The 20,291-nt window shown below is 40.0% G+C and overlaps 1 protein-coding gene across 2 annotated transcripts in view; it reads right to left on the bottom strand.

Annotated features, from left to right (window-relative positions):
• Window positions 1-20,291, bottom strand: part of COPS3 (COP9 signalosome subunit 3) — a 985,788-nt gene that overhangs the window by 51,097 nt on the left and 914,400 nt on the right. For both annotated transcript variants that reach the window (XM_044089656.1, XM_044089657.1), the window contains exon 11: window positions 18,261-18,341. In XM_044089656.1, the coding sequence (XP_043945591.1) occupies window positions 18,261-18,341 (81 nt within the window). The remainder of the gene's footprint in view (window positions 1-18,260; window positions 18,342-20,291) is intronic.

A 20,291-nucleotide genomic window follows, 5' to 3' on the forward strand; every position in this document is an offset into this window, starting at 1 on the left:
GGGGTGACACCTTGGGAGAAACTTCTCCCTCATCTAAGCTGGTGCCTTTGGTGACAGACTTAGGAGAGGAGCCAATATACTTCCTTTTACAAGTTCTCTTCCAGGGAATGTGCCTTGGGACTCCCAAAGTGGACACGTCGGAGTCAGGCACGAGACTCTAGTGCCATGTAGTCTCAAAGCCTAAGGAACCTGTCTGTCCCTATTTATCAGAATGTGTGGAGGAAGGCACAGTCTTTAGAGAAAGTCTGGATGGATCCAAACTCTGGGAGCATGCCAGTCATCTTAGTCCTGCCAAGGCTCTCTCTATAGCCTCGACTCAGTCAATGGAACTGAAGAGGAAAAACTCTAGGTTAGTTGAGTCAGAAGCTCTCTCGATTCCAAGGGCTGAAGGCCCTGAGAAGTACCTCTAAACCAAGCTGTCCAATGCTGAAGCCCCAGGTGGCAGTGACAGCTCTGAAAGTACCAGGATTCACATTACCATTAGAGCTCAGACACTAATGCTTTTGCTCTGCGACTCTACTCAACTAAAATGCATTGGAGTCAAGTGGGGGAGGGAAGATGTAGAAGCGCAAGTCTCCAAAGCCATCAACTCTGAAGCTGTTATCGCAGGAAGATCGGATCTGATGTAAACCAGTTCCAGGTATACCGAAGGTGTAGAAAGCTGAACAGTCACTGTGGAAGGGGCTGGTCCCAGACCTTTCCTCAGGGATGTAGCCAGGAGAACTCCCAGCTTAATCTGTGTCCTGAAAAACCTCATCATTTAGACGACGTTAAATTCTCTGAGGTTCCTAAAAGACTGGCCAGACCTAGAGGATGAGGCTAGCAACTTAGGCCTCTAAGACATTTTGTAATACTAGAGAATGAAGCCTGGGACATACCAGCACAGGAATAAAAGACTTCTTTGGTGGAGTCTGTATCTGAGCAACATTCAGATCTGACTCACTACTCTAGGTGCTGGACCCACAATAGCAATGGGGTCGTGAGACCTTTTCTTAGCTTTCTCTGGGCCTTCTTGAGTCTCTTGTCTTTAGATTTCTCAAATATTTTTACTTATGTTTCTCTCTCTCTCTCTCTAGATTTCTCTCATTCCTTATTCCTTTTCTTTTCAGAGGAAGGGGAAGAGGTGGGTTTGCCTTCTGGTCTGCAGACATTTTGGACCCTATCTGCGGAGGAAGGCCCTTCAAAATTAGTTTTTCTCTTCGCCCCTGAAGGGGAATGGTGCCAAAAGCAGCACAGACAGAGCACAGATTCCGTAAATGGGAAGGCCCGAAGTAGTAAACACACTGTGAGTTTGGATCTTGAGGTAGTAATTTATGCCCACATGAACAGCATCTTTTAAAACTTGTTGACATCAGATAAAAAAATAACATTATCTAAGAAAAAAATCACTGAATACTGTCTTAATATTAAGATTGTGTGTGTGTGTGTGTGTGTGTGTGTGTGTGTGTGTGTGTGTGTGTGTGTGTGTGTGTGTATATATATATATATATATATATATATATACATACATACACACACACACACACACATCTCCACATTTATATATATATATATATATATATATATATATATATATATATATATATATATATATATATATATATATATATATATATATATATATATATAGATATATAGATATATATATATATATATATATATATATATATATATATATATATATATATACATATATGTATATATATATATACATATATGTATATATATATACATATATGTATATATATATATATATATATATATATATATATATATATATATACACACACACACATACATACACCCATACACAGACACACACACGCACACACACATATATATATATATATATTTATATATATAAAAAATTACACATACCCACACACACAACATACACAGACATACAAAAGAAAGCTATTAATATAGCTATTAATATAAGCCTTCGATACAATACCCCACCCGGGCATTATAGATAAGCTCACCAGCTTAAATATAAACCCCTATGTCACTAGATGGGTTGCAAACTGGCTAAAGGACAGAACCCACATGGTTAGAATTGCTGGAGCCATGTCAGACTCCAAACCAGTTACAGTGACATCCCACAAGGCTCAGTCCTGGGACCTCTCTTGTTTGGTATATATATTTCTCGGAGGTACAGGCAAACACGGAAGGACTGTGGCTGACCAAGTTCGCAGATGACTGCAAACTGGGCACCATAATTGACTCTCCAGCAGACACAAGCTTCCTGCAAAAGGGCCTCATAGAAACAGACAACTGGTGCCAGAGCCATGGCCTCAAGCTAAACGCCAAAAAGTGTACAGTCATCCCCTTTGGCAAAAACAAAGTGCCCACAAATTACCACATAGGTGGTAATCCATTAAGTACAGAAGAAGTAATTTGGGACCTGGGGACCCAAGTTGATAGCAATCTCTCATTTGACAACCACGAGGCCAAAGTGGTTAGAAAAACATTTTATACAGGCCACCTAATCATGAAGGGATTTACATCTAGATCAGGGGAGGTCATCGTGCCTCTTTACTCATCCCTCATCAGGCCCATAATTGAGTACAATGCCCCTTTTGGGATGTACCTTACCAGACACCTGCAGCAACTGGAAAGACCCCAAAAGTACCTCACCAAGAGGATCAAAGGGCTCAAACAGATGCCATATGCTGCCCGGTTAAAGAAACTCCAGCTCTACTCAGTGGCATACCGCCTGCTCAGAGGCGATCTGTGCCTGACGTATAAAGCCATGTCCAACCCGGAATTAATGGACATGCTGCACCTCAGAAAATCCAAATCCCATCGAGCTACGCGCTTGAGAGACTTGAACCTCAACACTGAAATAAATAGGACATGCTGGAGGGACAGATTCATAACCTAGAGGTTCCCTTCACTCTGGAATAAAATCCCAATCCCAGTCCAGATTAGGCAGAGTCCCTCATTGACTCTCTTCAAGAGGAATCTTGACGAGTGGATGGGAGATCGTAGGTTTACCCCGGGTATCACTCCTGTGTCACTGTTAGACAGAGGCACAGTATACTAACCGCGAAAAAGGGCATAGCAAAATTAATTTAAAATGGGTGGCGAAAGCCAAACACACTCTGGCTAGGATTATAAATGCCCTAGGGCAGATAGCCTAGTATGAACCTATGAACCTATATATTAATAAAGGATAAAAAACACACCATCTATACAAAATGCATACTAATGTTCTAACACTATCCTAGTACTATTCTTCTTATTTCGGCTTTTCCCGGTTAGGGGTCGCCACAGCAGATCACCTGTCAGGTCACGATTGGCAGTAGAGTTTTACGGCATCGAGTTGCCAGCCCGGCGCCCAACCTTCTACGGAAGGCACACACATGCACACACTCATACCTAAGGCCAATTTAGTGTCCAATCTACCTACAGCATGTCTGAGATGTGGGAGGAAACCAGAACACCCGGAGGAAACCCACGCGACCACAGGGAAGACATGCAGACTCCGCACAGAAGGCATCCCAGCCGAAGATCGAACCGGAGAACCTCTTGCTGTGTGGCCACAATGCTAACCGCTGCACCACTGTGGCCGCTCTAACACTATCCTAGTACTATAAGCTATCAAAATTTTTAGAATGAGAGGATGAAAAAACATTCACTTATTGTGAATAATGGTGGAGCTCTCAGTCCACATGTCTGGTTTACTTAGGTGGCAAATGAGATCAGGGGTCATTCAGACAGAAGAGGGAAATTGTGATTACGGGAAGAGTCAGAGCTCTTGGATGCAAAGCTTTGGTATAAGGCACAAAAAAGACAACATCGGGTCATATTTTTGGGAGTGTAATGATTTGGCATACTTTAAAAATTCTCTGCAGGCTATTCTGTTAGAAACATTTTTTTTAGCTGCAATACAGAATAAGACTTGTCTAGACATAGCAAAGCCTTGCTGTGTTTATTTCTGGTGGCTGCCAAATAAGCAATTACTAGAAAATGGAAATCAAAGTCTAAACCAACCATACTAGAAGTAGTAAATACAGTAACAAATAAAAGGACTGGAAGTGGGATCTTTTGAAAAAGCTAGAAACAAATCACATAGAAAAAAATGGAATTGTGGGAACAATATGTGCAGAATACTGTTTTGGAGGAGGAATGGGGTTTAAGAGAAGGCAGGAACTGAATGCACTATGTAATGTTTGCTTGACAATGATTGTAGGCTGTACAGAAAGATTGTATGTTTACAACTGAAATTATGTTGACATGGTTTGTTCTCATTTATATAAATGTATGACTGCCTATGTCATAAGTGATAACTCAATAAAGATGTTTCTTGTTAAAAACATTTGGTTTACCTGCATTTTGTAGACACTATTATTTTGTTTCTTACCAAAATCTGAGGAGTTAGAGAACCACTGAAAAATTTGGAAAAGGAGGGATGAAAATTCTTTACAGAGTCTCTATTTACTCGTTTCACACTTTTTGATCACCTCTGCAGAAGAGGGGTCAAACACTAAATCTCTATCCAAAGAGGAATTTAAAATCTCATTTTTATCATCTGGGAGGTTCTGAGAACACAGACATGCAAAACTCCTCAAAACAGTACCAGTGGCGATAGCTCTGAAGTATCATAACAGTCACACACACACACACACACACACACACACACACACACACACACACACACACACACACACACACACACACACTGTATACAAGTAGCAATTAAAGCAAATTTTTCCTCACCAGAAGAAACTGCAGACAAAACATTCCTAATACTTTCACAGTTGGGATGAATCTTTACATATAAGCCTGACAATTCAAAACTCTGAAATTTAAAGTTTCAGAAGTATGCACTTTTCTCCCCATGCTTATTAATAATCTTCCCATCCTTATATCAGGAGGACTGGAATTAAGTGTTTTAGTAGAAGGAATAACTAAAGCTATAGCTACTGGATCAGGTTTGGAAAGAGTACATAAAAACTTAAAAGACCGAGAAACTGCACACTTCATATTTATTTATTTATTGCAGTTGGTTTACCAGGATAGTCCATTGGGCCATAAAGAACCCGTTTTCAATGGAGTCCTGGGGAGAAAAGCTCCACAAAGAAAATGTACATTCAACATTTGACAGAGAAAATGTAGGTACAGAGAGTTAATAATACAATGTAGACAGGATACAAGTGAAAACTTATCAAATATACAGTAGCAGTCATAACAGTTAATACATTGAGAAGAAAAATACTATAATCAAACAAATGTTAAACATTATACAGATTAGATAACAAACATAGTAGCTATATAAAGTAGGATGAGATATTGGAGGACTATGAGTAGAGTTAGTTATGTATATCTGCCTTTTTAGAGGCAGCTGGCTGTCAGGAAAATTACAGGCACTATAACACACACCCTCCAGAGATGAAAGAATTGGAGGAATGGGTGCAGGTTCTGGAAATCCCTTCTGTAACAGCTCACAGTATTTTCTTAGGGACTGAGAAACCTCAGCCTTCTCCCAATGAAAAAACACTTCCACATTCTACAAATAATCTCAGAGAAAGAGAACTTCTCACAGGGAGAGTCAGAAACTGAGCTGCACTCTGATTCTGAATCAGTAATCAGGGAAGAAAAAAAGTCTACATCTGTCCCTTCATCTTCCTATCCCGATTCAGAAACTTAAATCTCTTCAGGAAAGGAGGTCTCACTCTTTTACCAGACACTACTTTATAATAAGGATCAAAAGCCTGAATTAAACCTCTCAGCCAAACCCAGTAAACTATTCCTAAGAAACTTTGAGGAGGAGGAACAGATAAATGTTTAGGCTTTTTATTTTTTTTTTGATAGGAAAAATGGGACTAACAGTGTTGTTAGCAGCAGCAGCAGCTTCCCCAAGATGTGCACAACATTCTGACAAAACAGGGAAGCCTTCCCTGACCCTTCTCCCAGGTGGCTCTCCTGTGCCCATGAGGGGACCCCAACACCACAAGAAGTGGCTAACTCCCAATCAACAGTAGCTGTAGGTGCTACACAACATTGATCCAAGGTAAAAGATGAGTGGTCTGAGGTATAACTAATGGCCACAGCAAAATCATGCACCTGTGTCTGAGGCAAACTGTTAGCCTGCTGTGATGGTAGAGGCTGTTTGCTTAACTTTTTCTTTTTGTTGCTGGAAGGACTGACCGTGGGACCAACAGATTGTTTTATGGTGAAGTTAAAAATGGTGCCTCTTTCCCATGGAAAAAAGCAGCAAATGGCAGTTTAAAAAAAGTCTTTAAAAGTCGCTTTTAGACAAACACAGTAATAGGCACTTTAAAACACTGTGTTTATTTTACTTTGTGGGGCCTTTAATTTCTCCACAGAAAAAAATTGTCTTCAGTTACTTTAAATGGGTTTTAAAATGACAGGGAAAAAGAGCGCTCCCATTTAATGTGACACGTCTGTTTAAACACAAACTCCTAGCTTTAAAATAGCTTTTCCTGAAGAGGAAAGTATTGATAACAAAGAAAAGTATTAAATGGAAGTTCTTCCCCCAAAGGAACTTGTATGCCCAGCAAAGTAAAAGCACTAGCGGACAATCTCTCGTCGAAAGCCTCACAGCTGCATACTCTTCAGTGGCAGTAAAGCTTAAAGGGCTAGGCACCCAAAACTTGTCTTTTAGTCAGCTCAGCTCAAGTTGCCTGACAGCTTGGGTGTGTGGAAGGTGCCCTAAAGTATTACAAACTGGCTGGCTGCTATATCCTTGGCAAGGTATAACCCATGTTAGCTAAGGCTGCTGCAGCAGTGATCAATATGAAGAACATCAGACAAGGTTCCCAACAAACAAGGGCCTGAAACATTTGAGATCTTGATGGCTACCAAAGAAAGCATCCTGTACGAACACAGATTTGATTAGGTGTAGGGTCAGGCAGAATAACTGGAAGAAATAAAAGAACTGTTCTTGCTACAAGAAAGGAGAATACTGACACACACACCCAGTGTGACTCCAGAATCCTCATTTCAAGGTAAGGGATAACGAGTTGGCTCAAGAAGCCCATCAGCACGATCACTTCCAGAGGAACGTGAATGCTGAAATGGTGACATTTGCCTATGCTACTTTTCTGGAGATGGGAATGAACAGGTGGTGTACAGCTTGTTTAGGTACTGCATGATACCCTTGTTTTGTAAGATAAGAACTGGGGATACTTTCGCCTCTCTTCCTCCTTTAGAGCTTCAAGGGCAGGAAGCACTGCTCGCAGCTACAGCTGGTTTAGTTGAAGGCCCCTTTTCAAGAGGGTCCACTTGCCCTGGTCCAAACAGAAACTGTATGGTGCTCCTCAACCTACAAATGAAGTGTCTGCAGTAATGATCTGTAATAGGTGTGGCTGCAGGAAGGGAAAACCAAATCTGAGAGTAGGTCACAATACACCTCAAACAAGGACCTGTAAGAAAGTCCATGAATGAAAGACGACAGTGGTCAGTGGGCATCAAGTCTAGAAAAGCACAAGATACCAGGATAATCCAAGACTAACCCTCTTCTGCATTCCCATCCAGGACACCAAAGCAATGACCAGCATCAGAAACGATTTAACTTTGCCCCTATGAAGGCAGTTCTTTGTGATAACATCCATATAGTGTTTTTTTTTCAAGTTTAGATACTCTCTGGGACTACAGGTACCAGAGTTATGAAGACAAGAATACTTCCAGGAACTTGCTCAACATGACTGTCAGAAGCCAACTACCCAATAAAAGCAGAATATGGAAATCCTTCTGCGACATCTCTCCCACAATTGCTATCAGTGCTGAATAATTTTGCAAAGAAAATGGTGTCCAGCCAGAGTGAACCAAAGAAAATTCTTATATGGACTCCAGACAGTGATGGACCAGATGTTGTCTGTGTCCAGTGACACCATTCAGCTGTCCTGAAAAACACTGCACAGCATTCCTGGAGAAGCATCTTCCACAACTTGACATACTGGGTGTGTCAAACTTGCCGATGTTTAGGATGAGAAAGGAATCTTTTGTTGCCTTATGCAACAGTAAACCCCCAAAGATCTAACATGTAGTAGAAAAAAAAAAAACCTCTTACTTACCCTGTCCAATGTGGCAAGGTACTGTGTGATTTGTGGGACTAAGAAGAAATCACATAAAAGTCAGCTGTATAATGCTTACAGTGGATCTTGCTCGCTAAGCATGGGGCCTGTACAGGATTTCCAACATTCTTTTCAGCAGTGTTTGCATGCCTCAGGATGCAAAAATGGAACCCTTGAAAACAAGAACACCATAGGTGGGATGAAATACAGCTGCTCTTCCTCCTTCTCCCTCAGTTCTCACTGAAGCACTCATGGGAAGAAAGCAAAGGGTCACAGACCACTCTGTGGCATATTCTATTAAGCTTGAGGGTTTCTTGAAAGAAAAGGTCAACTGAAGAGATCTGTAGTGGGGAGATATTTCATGATCTTTACCCTCCAGGTAAAGACCTTTGAGCGATCTTATTCTCCTTTGGAAGATACAGATGGTGTGGGAGACCCACTCAACTCCAACTTGGGAAATACACTCCTACTTGGCCACTATGCATGAGGTCAAGCATGCAAAAGATGAGCTCCAAATTCCATGACACTAGGCCACAATGCTTAGGGATATGCCTGCCACAAGAGGCATGTGAACAAGAACATCTGTACAAGTCCTGCTGCTGGTGTCAAGTCATATTTCCCACGAGTGGTCTTGCACCAGTGAAGGCAAGTTCTACCAGGGGTCAAACAGGTACCGGACAGATGGCCTACTTAGTGAGTTCAGGTGGACTATCATGGACCTAGGGAGGAGATTGGGAAGAAAAGTGCCCGATTCCCAAGTATAACCATGAATATCTGCTGGGGGTTTAGACACTGCTTTCCAAGTGCAGGGTGGTTTAGGATAAATCTTAGCAATATAAACAGGAGCTGGATGCTGTTATCATCTCAAGATGTATCTTTAAAGATGCTTGGGGGGTGCACCTCTCATAGGCCCCTTGCTAGCAAAGGTAGTACATAGGCATAAGAATCACCAGTCATTAGATGACTAACAGCACATGACGTGTGAAGTCCATCAGGCCATCTTGATGACAGACATAACCTTTAGAAGGATTTGAACAACATATACCCATCACATGCTGTCATTCCACCAATGGATCTTGAAAGAACTCTCCTGCCAATCTTTGCACTGGACACATACAGCCACCACCAACACATTACATAACATTTGGTCTGGAGTTTCTGCCTCCTGTATTTTTTGGTGATTAAGTTAATTAACATGTTGGCACTTATGGTAGTACTTTACATCATGCTTCTCTCCCAGTTAGTACAGAAAAATAGGGTTTATGGATTTTGGTTTGTGATCTGGAAACCAGAATAATACTTTAATGGCTTATGTTTGTAAGCATTGACTGAAGAAATTTTTCCATGATTAACATCGGGACTGTGACCTTAAATGGACAAGTAAGAAAAGGAACTGGCAAGTGCACAAGCTAGGAGCGCTATCCAAGATTAGCAAGTGACATCAGGTTGTGTATTGGCAGGAGGGACATGCACCACAATTCCCTACCTATTTTAGCAGTCGGATGCCCATTAAGCACAGGAATGTACGTTTCGACCCTGGCCGCTACATGAGAGAGTACACCATGTGCCTGCTTGTATTTTTTCTACCTGAAACCCCTAATGAGCAAAAGGAAGAGAGAAAAGGTGCACCAACAAATGCACTAAATGTGAAGATTACACTAACAAACAGTCCAAACACTGGCCCTAGGGGGAAAAAAATCTAATTTAACAGCTACTCCTAAGTAAATGATTATAGAGAGCGGTACCTAAACATATGCCTATATTCAAAAACAATGTAAATTAGCTATACTCAACCATAATGACAAAAAGACACAATTGTGAGCAACTCTGATACATAGATATACTCTAGCCAGTGATGCAACAAAATATGCAGTCTCACAGATTAAAGGCTGGAGAAGTCTGCTTTGCAGCAATTATCTTCTTCTTTGAAGATTTGTTACTGTGTGAGTAGTCACACAAAGTACTATATGTAGTATATGGATCACTGATGCAGGAATTTGCAACATGAATGGCAATACCAAGCAGCATACCAGGTAGGAAACACAGCTCCACCCCCTTAGACTGAACATTCAAACTGTAATGTTCCATTTATGTGCAAACAGTAAGCTGCTATCTTATAAATACACTATACAGATAACATTTTGGAAAACCTAAAAAGGTTAAGGCTGTAGCTGGTGACCTTGTGGAAAAGGTTCTAATCACTCATTAGATGCTTACATACTTACATTACATTACATATCGTAACAAAAAGTTCCCTAGATACAGCGGGTCATGTCGCCGCGTGAGGTCATGGCTGCCAGGGTACTCCGGGTGGTACCCACCAATTTATTGCATGACCCTACCCATTTTTAGTCCCTGAGACCGGTCAGGGTACAAACACAATGACCGACAAGTCCAAATGTACAATATAGAAAAAAATATACATATATAACAGTCAAAAAAATATATACACAAAAAAATAAGACAACCACATACACCACCCTGTGCACAGGAGGGACACATACAAAAAAAAGGAAGGGAATACAAGACTGCAGCAACCACCCCTTAAACATCTAGATTTATGGTAGGTACAAAACTGTCTCAGTTCACATCCTTCCATCCAAAAGCATCCTGACTATTGGGTAGAATCCCAAAGCAGTGGCAAATGGAGGCTGCTAAGTAGCACACTATGACAATATAAAACACCAGACAGCAGGAGTATATAGGCAGGGCAGTAGCAACTAGAGAACATACAACATGCCTACAGCAAAACCAGCTCCTCCAAGTAGCTTCTGGAAGCATATCCTTGCAGAAGCCCCCCTTGAGTATGCAGTGAAGTGGCAGTAGCCCTAATGAAATAGGGCCCTGCCCACCCCTTAGAAATGTGTTTGGGAAGTGGCAGTAGCCCAATGTGGAATGAAAAGCAATCTTTGCTCCAATAGTTTGCCATGATGGGGAATAACAAAATGCAATGCAAAGCCAATAGTAACTGCTGAGACTGCCTAAAATCTTTAGTCCTGCTCAAATAAAAAAAGTAAAGTGTACAGTAAACAAATAGACTGCCAAAATCTTTAGTCCTGCTTTCAAATAAAAGCACTGCAAAAAGTAAATAAAAAGTGCAAAATCTTTAGTTTTTTTTTGAGGATCTGCAAAAACGTGGATAATAGAAAGTCGATCTTTATTAAAACACCTTAAACATATGGAGGCAGGAAGGCTCTGCCTGCATCACCTCTCCCAAGGGTTAACACCCTCAGAGCAGTAACAAAAAAGGGTCTGCCATGAGAAAATATTTCAATTCAGCAGTAGCTGCGGCTCAGCCGTTGTCCGTTCATTTCACAAGTTTAAACCAAAGGTCCGCTCAAAAGGAAAAGGCTTGTAGTCTTAAATTTTTTGCCTCTCTTTGGAGCTCTAAAAAAGCTTGCTTGTAAGGAAATTCCTGCAATCATAGTGAAACTGAAACAACAAGAAGTCAAAATAACAAGGGAATGAAAATAAAAGAGCTGTCCAATAAATAGAAATAAGCATGAAAGAAAATAACACTAACTCTGAAACAAATGCTCCTTATGAGATAAAGATCAAAGCTGGCCACTAAAAACTCTTTGAAATCTTCAATTTTTGCTGTACACCAAAATAAAACTCTCCCATATTTTTTCATTTTCTTAACTACTCCTTCAGCTGGCTCTCTTTACTTCCAATTTTAAACACAGACTTAAGCTCCAAGCTTCCATGAGAGATTGAAGCTTAGCATTTGATGAGAGGAGGAGATTCTGAGAGCTTGACATTGAGAGAGGACCTAAAAGGCCATTACAAGACTCCTTAGAAGACTCAGTAAAGGCCATGGAGGCTTCTTTACAAGACCCCCTAGAAGTGGGTCCACCCTGGTGGCTGGCCCCAATGTCTGGTAATATCTAATACCTTTGGGAGAAGGTGGAACTGGTGATATACATGGATTTTCCAACTGAAAGACAGAAGCATATACATGAAGGTTTTTCCAACTGAAAGAAAGCAAGCTCTGGGCTGGTGGCTGAGTGTGGGAGTGGGTGGACCTGTGCAGCTGGTGGTTTAGTGGAGCTGAGAACATCTGCAATTCTCCAGTTTCCTCATTCCACTTTTCAATTTTCTGGGATCCATGCATTCCTTGTAGTATAGTGGGTGATCTGATCTGTCTGAAGTCTATGCTCCTGGGTTCTGTGCTCCTGGAAGATGAGAAACCTGAGTGAAGATAAAGGATAAGAATGTGTTTACCGCCATATTAATTGCCTGCATTGACATTGTGTTGATGACAGTTCCCCCTGTTGTTCCTGTGGAATCAACACCAGTTGTCTTGTCTGTCATCTGTCCTCTCCTGGACTGAAACTGTTCTCAAAACCTTTGATGTTGATATCCTTCAACTTAGATGTGGCTTCTCTTTTGTCTTGTTATGTAGATCCTGTTTAGGGAGCTCTGTCTGTCATGTCACCCTTATTCTGTTAGATGAGCCCCTCGCCTCTGGGCATCTGTGCGTCAAAATCTGACTCTGACTCTGGTTTCCTGAAGAGACCCCCTTTATTCCTTTGAGGTATTAAAGGTATTATTTGAATGAATCCTTCAAAGGCAAGGTATTCTGTGTCCAGTGTCCAAACTGTTTGCATACCATTTCCATATCATTTTGAGATACCATTGCAGCTTCCTCATTAAGAGCTTTTGAACATCAATAATGCTGAGACTGTCCTTGAGTTGCAGTCAGCACGGACTGATGAGATAGTTGATGGAAGTAAAGTGGACAGACTTTTTTGTTTGTTAAAAGGAACAGATCTTTTGTCTTGTCCGGGTTAAAAGTCCATCACTGCTCATGTATTGAGACTTAAGAGGGGACTAACTTCTTCCTGTACTATGCCTCTGAATACCTAGGCATCACAGAATGAAGTATGCAGATGCTGCTTGCAGAGGTGTTCTCCTTTCTTGCAGCCAGAATCCAATCAGAGCCATCCAGCCCAAGTAATCTGATTGAAGAAAGCCCTGGCCTTGAAGAAGCCACTGGAGCCAGAACCTTTGTGAATACTCAGGGACATAAGATAAGCCTGCAATGCAGAGAAGAGAACTGATAATGAAAATCTGAAAAAAAAAGAAAGATTCTTTCTGCAACTTATAGGCATATGAAGGTAAGCTGTAAGCTTCCTTGAGATCCAGAAATCCCAGTGATCTGATCAGCAGGAGAGGTAGGTAGTGTAACGCCAACATCTTGAACTTGGAAATGTCCAAAGGAGTGTTGAGGATAGATATAAATAAAATTGGTCTCCACGTGTTCCCTTCCTTACTGGTAACGACAGGAAGGCGAGAATAAAATCGAGCCCCTTCTGACACAGGGGACTGGCTGAATAGCCCCTTACCACTAAGTTGCCACTTGAATAGAATCTGGTTCTGCTTTACCTTGAGGAATGAGCAAGAGCCAATGTCTCTTAAATTGCTTCTTTCAGTATAATGTCGAAGTTGCTTGGGAACATATGCAGTATAGGAAACTATGCCTCCCCTTACTCCTGTTTAAGGGCCAAAGTCTAGACACTGAATGACCTGGTTAAGAGCAAAAGCAGAAAACGTTTAGAGTTCAGTAATACAAGACGTCCAAACAGATCCACATCAAATATAATTTTAAATAATCCCTGAAAGACTGTCACCATGAAACAAAGCTCATTTTCATATAGGAGAGTGGTGTCATGATTAATCAGAGCTGCAAAAAAAGAAAAAAAAAACACCCATTTTCCTGTTTAGGAATAATTATCTTTGTTCTGCAAATATCTGTGTCTGGTGGCTTAAAATTGTCAGCTCAGCACAGACCTGTGCAGGTGGTTATGCTTTATCCACCGGGAAACACCAGCTAGGGTGAAATATGGTTCATCTGCCTTCCAGCTCTTTGGAATATACAAAAGATCAAACTGTGCAGTCTAGGAATTCCCTGTGGATAAGTACTGCTGGACACTGTACCTGGGCCCTTTTCTAACAGCTAAACTTGCAAAACCTCTGGATCTTTTTTTTATGATCAATGCTATAATTTTATTTTTTTTAACCACAGTTTATAATGATACTTGATTCACACATTTTTAGCAAGCATCCCTGATGTGTTCAAAACCAATAGGGAACCTGTGCAAGGCACCAAATATGTTTTCAGTGCACTGTTTCTACAAGTGGAATTTAAAAACATAATGTTCACCTTGGAGTTTTCTTTTTTTCTTTTTCTGTGTTCTCCCAGGACCTTGCCCAATGGCTTCACTACTGACACCCAACCATCTTAGTCATTCTGGGGCCAAAGAAGCCAACCAATCATAGACTGGTAGAAAATCCAAGCATTCCTGCTCAGGAGTACTATCCAGCCCTCTGCTCCATGGTGAACGTTAGGTGGTAAGGGCAAGTCAGCTTGCTTGCCCGGGTGAGGGGGTCGTTTTTCCCTCTCTCCACGGGGAGTAACCCCTCTCCCCCTTGATGGTTCTGCACAGCCTGCTACTGCAGTTCCCTGAGGGGAAAGGTAATATAAGAAATAAGGGTAAGCCCATTGAAATATCTTACAAATGTACCCTTACCAAATAGTAGGTCATATCAGCAAAGTACTGGAAAATTTAGCGCACACAGCTGGGCAAAGGCCTGCATCATTAGCAAAATACCATAAAGTCTCATCCATACAAACAGGAGACTTTCTTACTAACAGGCTTTTTTTTAGCTTTTAAGAAAGGCAGGGCATCTTGAATTCAAAGATAACTTGACAGGAAGTAGCTTCAGGTTTTCCACACTGTTAGAAGTATAGCCTAGGTCACTATCACATAAGCAACTGGAATGCCCACAGAGACACCTTACTAAAAGGATACAAGATCTAAACAACATGTTCTACATGGACCGAAAAAGCCCTGTCACTATACTCAGCATCCTACAGACTTGCTAAGGGGTGACTTGTGTCTGGCATCCAAGGCTTCCTCTGACCCATTATTGACGGATTTATTGCACGTCAGCAAGTCAAAAGACATAACAAATAACCTGTCTTGGGATCTAAACCTCTTCTGCAACAACAGAACAGTTTAGAGGGACAGATGCATTTCGCAGAGGATACTGCTGCTATGAACAGTCTCCCCATCCACATAAAACAAAGTTCATTTCATGCATATTTTCAATCGCAACTTAGATCTATGGATGGGAAACTGAAATTTAGCCCAGGTCTGCCCCCTGTACTACTAATGGACAGATGCAGCTCTTAAATACTTTATCCCATGCATGAGTCCCCCCAAATTATCTATGGTATGATCCTAGTTATTGTCATTACAGGTACTAAATAATTATCAACCATGGGATGGGTAAGGCTAATCTTTAACCAAATGGAATATGTTATTTTGAGCACAAAAAGGGAAGTTGCTTAGGCTTAAAATGTCTCAAGGGCAGCTAGCCTAGTACTTACCTATGAACCTATTTGTCTGAGAAATGTAAAGTAGGAATATCTTGGCCAAAAATAAAAAAAAGTCAGGTTTGCTTCTTCTCATCTCACTTTCAATAGCAGTCTTTCTGATTAATGATGCTGGAGGAAATGCATAAAGGTGGCCTTGATTTCAGCAGACAGAAAGGGCCATTGGTTGCCAAGGCAATGATGTGGCTATCTGCAGCAAAACAGAAGGTAAAAATTTAGGCGAGAGGCAAAGTGATTTATTTTTGAAGACTACAAAGTCTGGTGATTTTAACAAATGTCTGTCCAGTTTCTACTTGCAACAGACAGTAATATATCTGGGTTTAAAACGTGCATTTCCTATGGGTATAAGGCAGAGGATTTGTCCAACACCTTAAAACTGCTACCAACAACACACAGCTGAAGACAAACATCACCCTAGCAAAAGCTACAAGAAAACAACCTACCTATACAAACCAATTTTTTTTTCAAGGAAAGGTAAAGGAAGAAAAAGGAAAAACTACCTACAATGGCATACAAAGTACTCGGAGTACAAAAGGATACCAGCAATAGTAACAAGAGAAGTACTGAAATGGTAACTGACATGAAAAGGGAAAGGGAATTTGCTACAATACGGGATGGAGTGAGGAAGAAAGGCAATACATTAAAATTAATTAACTCAAACACCAACAATAAGGAAAAAAATCCAAAGACCACTCAAAAAAAAATTGCTGCAGAGCTAGGAATCCGCACTTGATACCACTGGTAGCAAATGAGATCTGAGGTATGTTAGGTTGGTGGGGCATTATGGATAAAGGGAGGAGCTTGAGAGTTCTATGATCCGATGATTTGGTAGAAGCATCCAAGTCGGATCAGAGTCTTGGATCCAAACCCATCAGATGAGGAATGAATGAAAATGAAATCAGATCATATTTACAACCCTATAATATATGGATACAAAATTCCTAATCTATCTATAGGTTTAGATAGGTTATCTAAACTTTCAACGTCTCTTATCTTACCCTAATCTATTGTAACTAGGTTATAATGTCCTGACAAACTTTTATGACAACTGCAAATAATCAAAATAATTTAATATAATTATTTATCAACTTAGTTTAATAATGGTTACATTAATATCCCTTAGTCTGATAGTAAATCAATTCTATTTTATTTTCTGTGTGGAGTATTTTAGACTCCCTTTATTTTCCTTTCTTCTTTTCCTCTTCTTTCTCCCCTTTTACCTTTCCTTTTGGCTACATTATTTATGTCTATTACAATGAGATACTGTATTTCTAAACACCTGTTTTGTTCACATATCAATATATGTCAGACACGTATATGAATTAGTTATACCTGTTCTGAGTTCAACTTTTATGTGTCATTGAACATTTACTTATTATAATAAAGTCATTTATCACATATGCCATTTTCAAAAGTCTCTGCTTTAATTTTCCTGCTTTCTTCTTCACTATGTACCTTGTTTTCATTTGTAGATCATACAAAGATAACTGTAACCTTTTCTTTCCATAGTCTTGACACCAGGAATTAATGTTGCTAGGAGCTTCTTGCTAGGACCTTCTCGCAGGATATGAGTATCAGGTGGAGTGTTAATGCCAGAACAGACTTTGCAATTGCCAGCAAACTTGGAGACCAAAAATATCAGCCTTGACATCTACTAAGTATAATCCAAATAGAAGTGGATCGAGCAGGGAACCCTGTGGTACTCCAACTGTGATATGCTTTTTGGAGAAAAGTATGCCACCAATGCTCACCGTATGGGTTCTTTCTGTGATCCAGTCAGTGATCCAGCTGGTTACAAAGAGAATGACATTTAATTGGGAAAGCTTGTTTATGATGCCTGAGTGCAAGATGGTGTCAAAGGCCAAGGTCAGGTCAAGGTAGCCTGTGTGTCGACTGGCTATTATCTATGCTTCAGTTACCCTCTTAAAAATGTCCACCAGATTCAGTAGACAGGACCTAACCTTCACAAAGCTTAATTAAGGTCTTATTATGAGCTTATAAAACTGCACTGCATTATTCTGAATGCAATACGGATAGGAATGATAAATTTGTAGTTACCTGGGTCCACCCTCCTCTGTAGGGGAACTATTGTGACTACTTACTCCTTCTGATAAAGTATACTCCACTGAGGAAAAAGCTTCTTGGTAGCCTTATTCACTGACTTTAAGAGCATTTCAAACAAGTAGTCAAAGTTTACTTTTAAAAACATTTTTGTCTTAATGGGTTTTCTGATGATGTTTTTTTCATTCACCACCCACCTACATAGCAGAATGTTTTTGGTAATTCTGGCACAAATAAATCAGACATCCCATTTTCCTGTGGCACACCCGAAAGCTGTGTTAGGTCCTTGTTATTCACCTATTAATTATCAGCTGAACTGCCAAAACTTAACTACACAGTGAATGGATGAAAATGCAAAGCAACTGTCAAAATGGCTTACCCATGTAATTATGAAAGCAAACTGACAAGGTTATGTACATAAAATAATTAATTTCCATTTTGGAAAAGGAGAAAATTGCTTTTTGCAAAGTGAAAAAATAGTGCTTGGTCTTTCACATGTGCAATGCATAGATTTATTTTTAATGTAACTTTTTGCTAATAATCGCTGACAATTTTAAAAGCTTTGACAATGTAAATAATTCATAAATCCACTTAACTACTCAAAGGTGAGTTCCTTTAATACACGCTGCTGGTTAACCAGTCATATTATGTGGTTCTAGTTAGCAGATATTAATGACTTGCCTTTGGAGTGCCCCACAAGTTTTTTCTGTTGTATACCTCAGAATGACTACAAAGTTGGTTAAGTAGCACCTTACCTTCTGTACAAACTGAGGGTTAACCATAATCTCTTGATCCATTGCTTTAAGTTTCTCATCCAATTCTATGCACTTTAACATCTGTAACAAAGAAAGAAAAAACTCATTACTAGACTTACTTAATTACTTACATTTGGTGAGGGGTTAATCATTTATTGCAGGCTAAAGGGAAACATTAAAAAATCCGCATATATACATATATATATACTCTGTAGATACAGTGTACAATAAAATGCAGTATATTAACATACCAGATTTTTTTAAAGGAAAAAAAAAACATCTGTGCGAGAAACTCACTTTCACAGCAATGCTTGAGTGGAAGGATCACCGGTGCAGTCACAATCTAAATTACAGGAAAAATAAGCAGTCAACTAAATCAATAATTTCTGCACACACCACTACTCGGCAGCAAGCCACCACCATCACATTTTCAGAAGCACAACACACCAATTCTAACCAGTTTGTAGGGTTGGAAAAGGGAGTGAGAATGCAACCCCAAGGACAGATGGAAAAAGGTGAAAAAAATAAAGTCAAAGTTTTTGCCAAGTTGCCTATGGAAGTCCAAGAGAATACTAGAATATAACTAAACCAATCCAAAAACAGCTTAATCAAATTTGGGCAAATGCTATAAAAATCCAAAATAACTTAGTGCTATTTTATCCTGTGAGTGAAGTCAGCATTAAAAAAAAAAAAAAAAAAAAAAAGACGAAAATGGTGACACACATGGGCCTATGGGTAGAGAGGAGGAGTTAAAGCTTGAGACAGTTTTACTGGTGCAGAACAAAGCTGGAATTCGAGAACTGGTAGCTGAGGATGATAAACCAGTGAACTAGACCATTTCAGATCTACACTTGCTTACTTATCTTAACATCCTGAAAAGCATTTCACGAGCTTTTTTTTTTTTTTTCATTTTGTCTGATCCAATGTTTTAAGTTGTCCCCAATGGGGAAAGGTACAAATGTTTAAAAACTAATGTTGTATGCAGTATGATTCAGCTTGTGTTTTAACAATTAAAGATATGCCCAATGTGCACCCCCCCCCGGCAAAGATAAAAACACACAGTTCAGGGATTGGGCACCCCAGACATTCTTATGCCACCTCGATAAATGTGGCGCAACCTTTAGACTTGAAATACTGCACAATGAACAGAAAACAAGGAAAATGTGCTTTCCATACAAGTGAGTCAAATATAAACAGTTTAGCAATACAATTACATAACAATTAAATGCACTATAACCTTCTACATCTACATCTGGTCTGTCCTTGACTTTCTCCTGTCTTTTTCCCTACTGCTGAGAATACTAGTAAAGGTTTTCATAGCTTTCAGTCTCTTGTAGAAGTACTCTAGAAAAAAAAGTGTTATCCAATCTCATGAAACAACACATGACTTAGCTAAACAACTAAACCCTAAAAAAGTAACCAGAAATGTTCTCCAGTGCAGCATTTACCTGGGCTGAGCTCTTGAGCAGGCTGAACAATGTCAGACTATGACTGCTACTTAATAGTATATGCACTGCAAAACGTGACAAAAAAAAAACTAAAATGGGGCAGGGAGACCACAGCTTTATAAAGAGAATGTACTCATGTCCCTAAAGGACATATGTCTGTCTTGACTGGAGGGATAATGCTGTTAAGCTCTGGAAGTAAAGCCTGATAAAGCTTCAGTGTCTGAAGTCCCAGTAGTACGGATTTGCAAAACCATGATCTATATGATCAACATCTAATGTTGGCCATGTATGGAGAGTAATTGCAGGTTGCTGTGAAAGCTCCAGTCCTTGTACAAATTTAAATTACTACTTTGCAAACAGTTTGTAATATGATGACAGAGGAAAAGAAACCATTATATGGAAGGCCTTCAATGAAGTTTCTTGGGAATGTCAACAATAATACACCAATATTTTATTGGGGGCAGCTGAAGTTACTAAACATGAATGGCTGCTTTTTTGAAGATTTAGAGAAGGGAATGACATTACTTGCTTGAATTTAAAGGTATCCTAAGTCAACACAGGAAACTCCCTTTTACACAGCTCT

Source organism: Protopterus annectens, chromosome 12.part0 (assembly GCF_019279795.1).
Source record: "Protopterus annectens isolate FY-2018-M chromosome 12.part0, PAN1.0, whole genome shotgun sequence".
Lineage (NCBI taxonomy): Eukaryota > Metazoa > Chordata > Ceratodontiformes > Protopteridae > Protopterus > Protopterus annectens.